This window comes from Alexandromys fortis, unplaced genomic scaffold, assembly GCF_014885135.2.
Source record: "Alexandromys fortis isolate MF-2015 unplaced genomic scaffold, M_Fortis_MF-2015_v1.1 scaffold_58, whole genome shotgun sequence".
In the NCBI taxonomy this organism is placed as follows: Eukaryota; Metazoa; Chordata; class Mammalia; order Rodentia; family Cricetidae; genus Alexandromys; species Alexandromys fortis.
In genome coordinates, this window is record NW_026067940.1 from 5,458,799 (window position 1) to 5,471,033 (window position 12,235).

General features: G+C 52.0%; 1 protein-coding gene across 1 annotated transcript; it reads right to left on the minus strand.

The window, feature by feature from the left end:
- Nucleotides 1-1,714: 1,714 nt before the first annotated feature.
- Ren (renin) lies at nucleotides 1,715-11,340 on the minus strand. Its single transcript, XM_050147740.1, has 9 exons — nucleotides 11,204-11,340; nucleotides 8,002-8,152; nucleotides 7,417-7,540; nucleotides 6,709-6,827; nucleotides 5,764-5,960; nucleotides 3,832-3,951; nucleotides 3,300-3,444; nucleotides 2,934-3,032; nucleotides 1,715-2,048 (listed from the first exon to the last, which is right to left on the minus strand). The coding sequence occupies exons 1-9, from the start codon at nucleotides 11,296-11,298 to the stop codon at nucleotides 1,887-1,889; spliced, it is 1,212 nt and encodes a 403-aa protein (XP_050003697.1). The 5' UTR covers nucleotides 11,299-11,340; the 3' UTR covers nucleotides 1,715-1,886.
- Between the last annotated feature and the right edge of the window lie 895 nt (nucleotides 11,341-12,235).

Consider the following 12,235-nt stretch of genomic DNA (forward strand, 5'->3'; position numbering starts at 1 on the left):
AATAGGCAAAGCAAACCATGCTGGGCAAGGGTTCACAAACAGTGGAAGGCCAGGCTCTGGTTCTCAGCTTCTCTGCCAGGACTTTGCAAACAGCTCTGCTATGCAAATACCACCTCAGAGAAGCCCTGGGACCCTTAACCCCAGCAGAGTGAAATCCAGACACCAAGGGCTTCATTGGTACCCAGTGTTTTATACTTTTTGGTCAGCAGAGGGATGAGAAGCTACAGGTAGAGGCTGCTTTCTCATCCCTGAAGCTACACAGCCAGCAGTGGGGGGAGGGGAGGGGGAGTGGGAGAAGAGTCATCAGCCTATGGTGTCCTCAGGCCTGTGTGTGAACCTGACCCTAACCAAGGTGTCTGAAGCTCTGTCCCTGTGCCAGCCCCAATCGCTCACATGGAATTGAGGCAGAAGTCCCTAGGCTCTAAGGAAGCCAGCTTGACTGGGTTCTAGGCTAGTTTTTCATTGTTTTTCAGGATTCTTTACTGCTTGATTCTTCACCAAGTGATCTTGGGCAAATGCCTTTTTCTGTCTATATATTTATCACATGTAAGGTAGGGTTGCTGGAGGTCTGAAGTCCCGTGTTCTTAGATGGTGATGACTTAGATGGCCTGTGTAAATGGTCACATGGCATATAGAGGGTGCAGAGCAAGCTGAGAGGAGTTTCTCAGGGAACTCCATATTAAGGTCGAATCTCTCAGCAGCACAGAGTCTGGGTTCGGTACTGGAATCTGTGAGCTCGAAGCATCTTTCTGACTCTCTCAGTCAGGGTCGCTATTGCTGCGATGAAACACCATGATCAAGCAACTTGGGAGGAAAGGGCTTATTTGAGTTACACTTCCACATCACAGCTCATCAAAAGAACTCAAGATAGGAGGTCAAGCAGAGCAGGAACCTGGAGGCAGGAGCTGATGCAGACCGTGAAAGAGTGCTGCTTACTGGCTTGCTCCTTCTGACTTGTTTAGCCTGCTATGTTATAGAACCTGGCTCCACCCACAATGGGTTGGGCCCGCCCACATCAATCACTAATTAAGAAAATTTCCTACAGGCTTGTCTGTGGCTCCCTCCTATGGAGGTATTTTCTTAATTGAGGTTTCCTCATCTCAGATGACTTTCACTTGTGTCAAGTTGAAGTAAAACTAGCCAATATGTTTACCTACACTTTACTACTACAGCCCTAAGGGTTTTTTTTCCCCAGTTGCCCTAGGGGAACATGCGACCTCTCTCTTTGCAAACTCCCCAACCAAGGTTGCTGTATGAACAAGCTATAAGTGAATCCTGTTGACAATAGACTGAAGGCATTGACCTTACATACAAAAGCATGCAGGAGTGGTGTCTATTTTGTTACATTGTCCCCCTCTCTCTGTCTCTCTCTGTGTGTCTCTGTGCTTGTGCCTGTCTATCTGTCTCTCTGTTTCTCTGTGTGTTTGTGTGTGTAGAAGTCAAAGGAAAACTTCAGTTATAATTCCTCAGGTATCAAAGCCTGGGGATCAGCTTGTCTCTGTCCTCCTGGTTGCCATCATGCCTGTTTTTTGCTTGTCTGTTTTTGTTGTTGTTGTTGTTTTTTATGTGGTTCTGGGATCAAACTCAGGCACTCACACTTACTGACAAAGCCACATCTACACCCCTGTTTGTCATGTGTGTCTTCTCCACATAACTCTCCCTCCTTTTGCTCCAAACTCAAAAGAATCAACCTGATTCAGGCTGTAACATGAAGTCTTTATTGTCTTTCCTCAAAGCAGGGAAGGGTGAGTGCAGGCGAGGGGGCAAGCACTCCTCGGGAGCTGTGTCCAGTGTCCCTGTGTGGAGGTTAAGCCCAGACAAAATGACCCTCAGGAGCATCATCTTTGCCTCGGCCAGAAACTAGGGTCACTGGGTGACAGAAGGCCTTAGCGGGCCAAGGCAAACCCAATGCGGTTGTTATGTCGATCAAACTCTGTGTAGAACTTGCGGATGAAGCTGGCACCCAGGACCCAGACAGGCCCAGTGGGTGGCGGGATGTCCAGGCCATGGAGAGCCAACGTGCATAGGTCATCATTGTTGTAAGGATCCTGGCAAGAAGTATGAGGCTTGCTCTGTTGCCCATGACACAACCCCTTCTCACCACCTGACCCGGCAGCTGTCTTTAGTGTATGCCCTTCTCGCCTGCATCCTTCCAGAGCTGTTTTAGCCCAGCCTAAATTGCAGCCTTCCCAGGGCAGGCAGGCAGGCACTGCGGTAGATATGAGGCAAGCAGTGTGTCTACCCTGGGCTCACAGGCTTAGTTAGGGCTTCTAACCCAGGCCAAATCTCTGAAGTTCTCCATGAGCATGGAAAGAACATGAAAAGGAAGGTCACTCAGAAATGGAGAGAGAACTGTTGCTAAGGCACAGCAAGAGTTTTGTTTTGTTGTTTGCTTGTTCTGATTGTTCATTTATTTATTAGTTTTGTTTAGTTTGCTTTTTTTCTCTCTCTCTCTCTCTTTTTTTTAAATGTATTTATTTAACCTCTGAGCCATCTCTCCAGCCCTCTCTCTCTCTCTCTCTCTCTCTCTCTCTCTCTCTCTCTCTTTCTTTCTTTCTTTCTTTCTTTCTTTCTTTTTGAGACAGGGTTTCTCTGAGTAACAGTCCTGGCTGTCCTGGAACTCGTTTTGTAGACCAACCTGGCCTCAAACTCACAGAAGTCCACCTGCCTCTGCTTCCCGAGTGCTGGGATTAAAGGTGTGCACCACCACTACCCAAGTGAATCTGGGGAATTTTGAAAACTCTGATTCCCAGGTGCCTGTCTTGGAAGTTCTGATCTGCGAGGCAAGGCCTGTGGCCTGGGTACTGGGATTGATGAACATTCTCTAGGCGACCTGAGCTGCACTCATGAACCATTGGCCTAGTAGGTGATCTGTACATTACATCTTCTCCCCCTTTCTGTGGCCCCTGCCCACCCTTCCCACGGAGCCTCACCTGCAGCACGTAGTCCGCACTGGTGAGTGTATAGGCTCTGCCTCCCAGGTGGAAGGAGATGTCGGGGAGGGTGGGCACCTGGTTACAGTTTACAACATACTGGAGGAAGGAAGGAAGGAAGGAAGGAAGGAAGGAAGGAAGGAAGGAAGGAAGGAAGGAAGGAAGGAAGGAAGCTCTTCTCAGTGTGGGACTCTCTGAGAAGTCCAGAGCCCTGTGCCAGAGAGTCCTGACACAGTCTCTGCTCACCCTCCGTGGGAGACAAGCCACCCATTCAGGAAGTGAGAGGGGTGAGGAGGAGATGGCTTGAAATGGCTGGAGCCAGGTGGTGTTACCCCTCCCCCGGCGTTCTCTCCACCAATTTCTTACTTCATCTGTGCTCTGCTCCTTGGCCCCCAGGGCTTGCATGATCAGCTTCATGGAGATCGTCGGACCCGAGATATAAGATGCACCCGTGTCCACCACGGCCATGCAGCCCTCCTCACACAGCAAGGTGGCCGACCCCACAGACACCCTGCCAGGCAGACAGACAGACAAGAAGGCAGCCAGGCAGAAGTCACCACTCACCCCCCAGCCTGCATGTGTCTTTTCCAATCTAGGGTAGAGTAGGAGACCGGCCATACAAGTGGTCTGGTGGCACACTGGATAAAAGCCGAGAGGCCCGGAGAAGGTGCTGACTGTTCTTGTCACCAATACGTAGTCTAGAGACTCCGCTTCCTCTCCCTGAGTCCTCTCCTGCTCTTCCTCAAATCCCACCCCATGCCCCCATCCTGGACAGAGCCGACAGACAGCAGATAGTGGCTGTACCTTAAGGAGTGGCTGCCCCTACCCTTACCCCACCCCACCCCAATCCCAGTGACACCATCAGTTTTGGAGGGTTAGGAAGGTTATGATCGCTGACCCCTTCATGGTGATCTGCCAGGAGCCAGTCTTGCTGACGCTCACATAGTGAAAATTGCCTTGGTAATGTTGGGGGTCACTGCCCCCCAGCACCACTTCTCCACCCAGCAGGTGGGAATCCCTAAAGGAAAGATCAGCAGAAGTTAGAGACAGACGACCTTTGAAGCCTGAGACTTCAGGGATGAGGTGCAGGGTGGGAGAGAGGGAGGGATTAGGGGGGTAGATTAGGAGGCACGCAGAACCCATTGCTTCTCTCCCTTGCTGGCCCATCCCCAAATGCAGCAGAAGTATTTCTAGGGTTGTTTAGCTGCCTCCAGAAAACCATCAGATTCAAGGGCAGGGGGTAGACGCAAATAAGTCATAAATAATGCCTTCCTCACTTGGGGGCAACGGGTGTGTGTGGTTGACTCCAGACTCTAGCGTCTAGGGAGAAACCAGGCATCTAGTGGAGCTGGGCCCGACGAATGGGAGTCTATGTGGGTGGTGGCATGGTTCCGGGGCAAGGGTTCAGGGCCACATGGGGCCCCTGTCTCAGGTTCCTGTTGAGGCTGAGAGGGACACAGAGAGGAGACCCTCTTTGTGGGCAAGGTTCAGCAACCTGGTTGTTTGGTAGGGTAGAGGTTAATTCTCGCCCTTCAGACAGCTGAAACCACCCAGAGCTTGGTGGGCACGTGGTGGCTGGAGCCAGGCTGTTGTTCCCAGCCAAAGCTAACTGCCCTTGTCTTTCTCTCCACGTTTGTTCGTGATGCTACCCTCAGCTGCTTTCCGAGGTACTTAAGTGTAAGTGAAAGACCCATGACCTACACATATGTTTGTGCACATGTGTGCACGGGGCAGGTGTGCACCTGTTCTGTGCAAGTCAGCTACTTATATGAATGTTACTTCTTCCTAGGGCCCCCACTTACAGGCCTGCTTGCTGCCTGTTGCTGGATCCTAATTCCTTCCATGGCCCCTATTTCTGAGTCCCATGTATTTTAAGTCTTCCCATCAGCTCTTCTTCCACCCACAGCATTGCTCAAGCATCCTCTAGCATTTAGAACACCCACCTCTCTTTCCCTGCTTCTCTCTGGATCTTAACCCACACCCTGCCTCACGTCCTCTTCCCTGAATTTTCCAAAACAGCCTATGTTTTTTGTGATCTACACTTTCTGACACCCACTTCCACTCTTAACCTCTATCTATCTATCTATCTATCTATCTATCTATCTATCTATTATTTATTTATGGTCTTGCCTTCACTCTGTGAAATACAGACATCCGCTGACTGCAGGACCCTCTGGCTGGTGTAATTCACTCAAAGTCCTTCAGAGCCACCATCCGGAGACCCCTGCTTCCTCCGAGTTTGCTCTGGATTCCACCCCTCCATTTCACTCTCAGCGCCCCTGAACTCTGTTCTTACCGCTAACGATTTTACCACCAGCCCAGACCGTCTTTCTAAACCCAGAAATTGGCAGCAGATCCCAGCCCTGCATGGACCCTGACCACAGCTTCCCCAAGGCCGGCTGAACTGCACAGATTCCTGGCTTAGAACTGAAAAGCACCGTAGCTTTCAGGACTGGGTGCCTGGTGCGCCCCAGGCGTTCACTGTGCTGCTTTTCCTGTCTCCCCAACTGGATAGCAAGCTCTATGAGGATGGGGGGTAGGGATTGTCTTGTTCACTGTGCGCCCCTGGAGCCTCCCACGGCACACGGCACAGAGCACTGGCTGGATCAATGAGAGAACAAACAAACAAAGACACGAAGCTGGCTGTGTCTGTGTGGCCACTCCCTAAGGACTCAGTGTTTGGTTTCCATTCGTTTTAATTGACTAGCGTGTGGTTCTAGATATGGATTGAGGATCACCTCATCAGAAGCACATAAATCCTGGCCTGGACTCTTGCCATTCCTCCAGCTCTCCGCCCCTCCCTGCCTCGGCCTTGGGATCAAAGGCCCACCTGCTGTAGTAGACAGAAAAGACTTCCTCCTTCAGCACCCTCTGGGATAGGATGTGGTCAAAGACAGGGGTGACCCCGCCGACGGCCTGAGCAGGGAAGCCCATGCCCAGAACCCCATCAAACTTGGCCAGCATGAAGGGTATCAGGGGCAGCTCGGTGACCTCTCCAAAGGTCTGTGTCACAAGGATTCCACCCACCTGTGAGAGAAGAACCAGAGGGGATGGAGGTCACTGCCCGACCCTGGCTGGGGTCTGCTCTGGCTCCATACCAGGGACCGCAGACATATCCACGTTCTGTACAGCAGGTGGCTAAGACTGTCCCAGCAAGCCTACATGTACGCGCTCAACACATCTATGCTTGGGGGGCCAGAGAGGTGGGGTTGACTAGTGCTGAAAAGGCTGAGAAGGAGATCCTGCCAGGTCTACACCCCTCTCAGAGGCCCGATTTCGGGCTCACCCCACCAGCCCAAGCTCAGGATTTCCCCATCATAACCAGGGCTTCCTTTTCTGCCCCTACCCGATTTCACAGGCATGGTGAGAGGGAAGGGTTCACACAGATTCCCTCTGGGGCTTCGTGTGTCTTTCCCTAGCTCTGGCACAGCAGGGCCGAGCGACTCCACAACACAGTTTAGACCCTGGCCAAAAGAAAGCAAACCATGCCCCAGCACAAACCCCTGATCCCCAGTCTCGACAATACTCCAAGCCTGGTCTGGCTTGTCACAAGGTTGGAGGCTGGGGTTTAGGCTTGCCCACACGGGGGTTAGATGCCAAGCCTCCACAAGCAGTGTCAGCCTGTCTCCTCCACTGCAGCTGTGGTCTCTGCGGCTTCAGCTAGAAGCTGCCAAGGAGGTTGTCCCTCAACATCCCAGGCTCCAAGATGGGCTGGAGTGTACCTACCCTGCTCCACAAGGGCCCCATGGATGTCAGTAGGGCTGATCCTACTTACAGTTACTATGTCCTGGCTGAGAAAACCTTTGACCTTCCCTGACCCATAGTGGATGGTGAATTCGGTTCCATTCTCCATGTAGCTGGAGGATTCAGAGGAGTCGTAGAGGCTGTGAATCTCTAGCAGAGGGATACAGGCTCAGATCAGCATGAGAGTTAGTGGTCTGGGCTCAGAAGCGGGGCAAGTGGTGGACATGGCTTGTATGGCTGAAGACTTAACTAGGGTGTGTGTGTTGGGGGACAGGGGTTCCCGAGTCTCCAGTTTGGAAAAAATATACACTGGTCAAGGATAGTGTTTCTTGGTTTTGTCTTATGTGCTTATACTTCTGAAACTTTGGTTTCAAACAAAGAATTCTATAGCCATTGCTAACATTGGTACAGTGCAGGAGAGGATTCTGGGTACAGAGTAAGTGCATAGAGTGGGGCCATTGGCTAAGTCTATCGTTGGAAGAGTCTCAGGACTCTGGGGTTGCAACATTGTTCGGGACTGAATCCTAGGAACCCTGGGGGCATTCCAGGTGCCCAGGCACTTCCCTAAGCTGGCTTATTCACCATGGTGGCCAATTCAGGAAGGTGAGAGACATTTTCTCTCTTTTTTTCTAGGATCAGAGGCATGGGGCTGAGGGAAAGCAGCTCCCTGGAGGATGGGAAACCGAGTTAGGTGCAGCAGGAAGGGCTTGGAGAGAAGCATGAGGCCTGACTCCCTTACCACAGGCGGTGTAGAGAGGGCTGCACTTGGTGGAGGGGACCCAGAGGTTGGCAGAACCTGTGTCAAAGATGACTTTGAAGGTCTGGGGTGGGGTGCCAATGCCAATCTCACCGTAGTACTGGGTCTGCAGGGGTAGAAGAAAAGTGAGGACCCAGGCTCAGGAGCCTTGAGTTTGGGAGTTTTGCCTGGACCCCCTCTTGGCTCTTGGTTTTCCACTTTGCTGAAGTGTGGGGGTTCTGCAGTATCTCCCGCAGACTCACTGAGGCATGAAAGCCCAGTTAAAGTGGTCAAAATAGCTGGGCATGGAAGCACCTGGTGGCAGAGGCATGTAGATCGCTGCAGGTTTGAGGACAGCCTAGTCTACACAGTGAGTTCCAGGCCTGCCAAGGCAACATAGTGAGACTATGCCTCAAAATCAAAACAAAACAAACTACCACCACCACCAAAACCACAGACTTCTCAACCATAAGCAGGAGCTCTATAGAGCTCTATAGTGCTCTTTGGCTCTCTGCCAAGCATGTGTGGAAAGAGCCCGGCCTTCCACTCCAGAGAGAAAGGGAAATAGTAGCTAGGGTAGACACTCACGTCCAGGTAGTTGGTGAGGACCACGGGGGAGGTGCCATTGCCAAAGGAGGACCTCTTGGTGAACTCCCCCCATTCAGCACTGAGCTTGGTCATGTCCACTCCGCGCTCCTTCAGGATTTCCCGGACGGAGGGCAGTTTTTTGAGCAAGATCCTGCTCCAGGGTAGAGGAAGGTAAACAGGAGAGTAGCATAGTCCCCCGACATCGACAGAGCCCAGACTCCTTGCTTTTGGTTTGTCAATCACTAGCCCTCTCCCGTGCACCTAAGAATCACTTCTTGTGGCCCAGGGTTTCTCAGGAGAATGTACACACCTCTTCGAGTCCCTTATTCTGGTACTAAATAATCCCCAAATCTCTTTTGTTGTCTCATGTTAATTAGAAAAGGCAATTTTTCCATTCACCCGTCCATCATCATCATCATGTGTTTGAACACCACTGTGCCGCATTGTTCTGGATTGAGACATAAAGGTCATTACTGCCTCTTGACCTGTCCTCTGATTGACGGGGGAGGCAGTGCCGCGTGGGGCCCATAGGTGGCAGCAGATGTCCACAGCAGACTGTAGGGAGTTGGGGACCCCTGGGGTATCACAGAGCCAGGTAGTGTGCACCCACTGAACCAGCCAGATTCAGATGGACCAGCGTCTATAGACTGCCGGTGTGCCTCACCTGGGGAATGATGTGTCCTGGGCCTGAATCCCAGGCCCTTCGCCTCATATCAGCTGTCCTCCAGTCACCTCTGGCTGGAAGATAAAGAGGCGCACAAACAGCGGCCCACAGGGCTGCTCCTGACCACCGAGCAGCTGCCTGGCCCAGGTCCACATACAAACCACCAGACAGCTAGCTCCCTGTTTTCCAGCTGAGACACTGAAGGCTCACAGGGGTGAAGATGACTCAGAAATGCCGAACAGAGAGTCCATGCTCAGCTTGGTTGTCTTTCCTACCCAGGGCTGCCAGGCCCAGACAGACACGAAGACTCTTGCAGTCAGAGGAAGAGGTGCCTTGAGCCCTGAGCCAGGGAACTTTGGCACAAGCCCACCTCAGTGGCGGTATGCTTTCCCAGACACACAGAGGAGCCCTGTTTCTTCTCCCTCGTGAGTCCTAAACTTTCTTCCTGGCACTCAGTGCCCTCACCCGCCCAGCTTTGCCTACTTTGCCTATCTGAAGCCTATCTTCGTAATCTCTGGCATAGACGACTTGTAGTCCCACCACGGTTTACTCTTCACAAGTGTCTTCACACTTATTTTATTTGATCCCAGCCATCCCACGAGATAGGTGCTTTCATTATCCCCACTCCTTACAGGAGGAAAGGAAAATAGAACCAAACAAGGTCTATTCCCCAACAGACCGGTGCTTTGCTGTACTCTGTGGCCCTTCCTCTTTTAGAAAACCCCTCTGCATTGTGGGTTTTTCGCATGTCTTTAATCCCAGCACTCAGGAGGCAGAGGAAGGAGGATCTCTGTGAACTTGAGTCCAATCTGGTCTATATGGTGAGTTCCAAGCTCCACAGTAAGGCCCGGTCTCAGAAAGAAAACGAATCCTCTTCCATTCCTCTCCTGGAGCCTTAGTCCTTCAAGCCATGACCAGAACATACCTGGATGCCAACCCCGAGGATGCCAGCCCAAGGAGCCGTTTTCCCTGAGTGTTCCCCACAGCCTAGCCTATGGCATAGTGGGGACACGTGGTGCTGAGGACGACATGCTGTGTGATTCTGAGTGTTCTCTAACCCCTCCAGCCTCTGGGACCTGGATGGTTGTGTTTTGTCACTGCTCAGGCTAAGCGGGCTGCCTTTAGCTTGGAAGTTGGATGCGGTGTGTTTGTAAGGCAATGACCTTGACAAGAGGAATGTTGCTCAAACCCCTCAAGGGTAGAACTGATCCCAATGCCTGCCCTCCTCTGAGCCCACTCTCCCTCTCACAGGCTTTGGCTTTCTTAGGCCTTTGTTCTTGTGTGTTGGGGTGCTAGGAAGCACGATCCTCTTCCTGCAGCAGCGGCTGTTTGCAAACCTGGGAGCGAAGGAGGGGCAGGCTTTGGAAACAAAGGCCAGGGGCCTGAGACCTTCTGTGAGGACATCCCTAGTATCCTCATCTGCAAATGGGTGCTCAGGGTTGGGGCCACGATTAGGACGGATTAATCTATAAGATCCTACACCAGACAGATTCACAACTTTTCTTTTCTTTTTCTGTTTTTTTGAGACAAGGTTTCACTTTGTCAAGGTGTAGTCCTGGATGCCCTGGTACTCACTCTGTTGCCAGGCTGGCCTTGAACTCAGAGATCCACCTGCCTCTGCCTCCCAAGTGCTGGGATTAAAGGCACCAACCACCACCTGGAAGATTCACAACTCTTACCACAATGAATCCTTCAGTACTTCCCCGGGCCCCTCCCCCATCGCAGTCTCCAGACTCTGGCTCTGCGGGAACCTTCTCCTAGTCTTGCCTCTTCCCTGCTCCTGCCGGAAGAAACCTTGCTCCAACACCTTAAATCCCAGTACTCGGGAGGCAGAGGCACATGGATTCTGTGAGTTCGAGACCAGCCTGGTCTTCAGAACGAATTCCAGGACAGCCAAGGCTGCACAGAGAAACTTTGTCTCCAAAACAACAACAGCAAAGAAACCTTGTTCCAACAAGCCTGAATGAATGTTTCATCTTCCCTGCATGAGGCTGCCAGGAGCCTTTCCTTTACTTCACTCCTGATAATCCAATCTGTGGCCATGGCTTCTAACGCTGTGACACTCATGGCTTTATATGTATTATCTCATCAAATCTTCAAGGCAGCCCCACGAAGCAGGCTCTGTTATGATCCTGTTTTAAAACAGCGCACTAAGACTTGGTGAGATTAGCTTGCTGCTCGCTGGAGCTGGCTTTGTCTGCTGCTATTGAAGCAGGGAATTAACCTGGAAGAATCTAGAGGCCCTGGCCCTGACCTCTTCACCGTTCTCCTTGCCCAGGAGAGTTAACTTGCCCGTGCCCTACGCAGTCATGGCATGATGAACATAGGGGTCAGGAATGTGTGGTCCTCTGATGAGAATCCAAAGACAGCTCCTTCAGGGTCTAATCAGATACGGCTGATCAGTGTGGCATTGGGCAAGTCACTGAGATTCTCAGAGCAGAGCACATCCATGGCTGACAGGCTGTAAGAACTGGTGACCTGCAAGCCGAGAGCATTAGCAAGCCCCATACCCTGCAACCCCCTCTCTGCCCAAGTTACCGTCCAAAGGCAGCAGTGCCTGTCGGGAGACTGAAGGCACCAGGGCTCCAGAGCATCAACAGGAGTCCCCAGAGAGGCATCCTCCTTCCGTCCATCTGGTTCAGTCAAGGCTTCTTAAGGTCTCTGTAGCTCCAGAGCCCATGACCCTTCTTTTATACACACACAGGCTCTGCTGTGATTTATTTCCCCCCAGGACCCATGGCAGGGAAGTTCTCATAAATCCTACCTCGTGAGACCAAGCTAGGTGGGTGAGGGATAAGCAGGTCCTGGAGGCAGAGCAGAGTGGCTGAGCAGGGTGTGTGTGTGTGTGTGTGTGTGTGTGTGTGTGTGCCTGTGTGTGTGTGTGTGTGTGCCTGTGTGTGTGTACTGTTGGTGTGGGAAGCATGGCTGAGCCTGGTGACACTAGAGTCTCTGTTTGGCCTGGCCCTGCCACCTCTAGCTTAGGAAGATGCTGATGAGGAACTGTACTGCTCAGGTATGAGGTCAGGGTACAGAGAGCATAGAACCTGGGCCGCTAAGCTGCAACACAGACACCAGAACGTATGCTCGAGGCTGCATCCTCCGAGTTAACCTTTGCCTTACCCCTGGCTGGCTCCTCCTAACTCTGCTCCAGTCTTCCATCCTGACCATATCTGATTCCTTTTGGCCGCTGCTTGGTGGGAAAAGCAGCATCTCATTTAACCTCTGGCATCAGGGAATGGGATGGGATGTCCCCTCTAGGGGTTGGCGATGGCAGAGGGAAGGGTAGCTCTCAAGGACTGGGGAGGATGTCTCAACGGCAGCCAGTTTTCAGCTCACCCCCTTCTGCCAGCCCTTCACTCCCTTAGACCTGTCTCTCTACCTTCCTCCCGTAGCGCCACAACAGCCTGGCAGAGCTATCTAAATGCACCTGACCCCTAGATCCCACAGGCTGGCAGAACTCATTCCCCTTAAGGAGTTCTCTCTTCCCTTCTTCCTGCTGATTTCTTCAGGACCACTCCAAATAGTCCACCCATTCCATGAGGTAGAAGCTGACTGGCATGGGCCATCTTC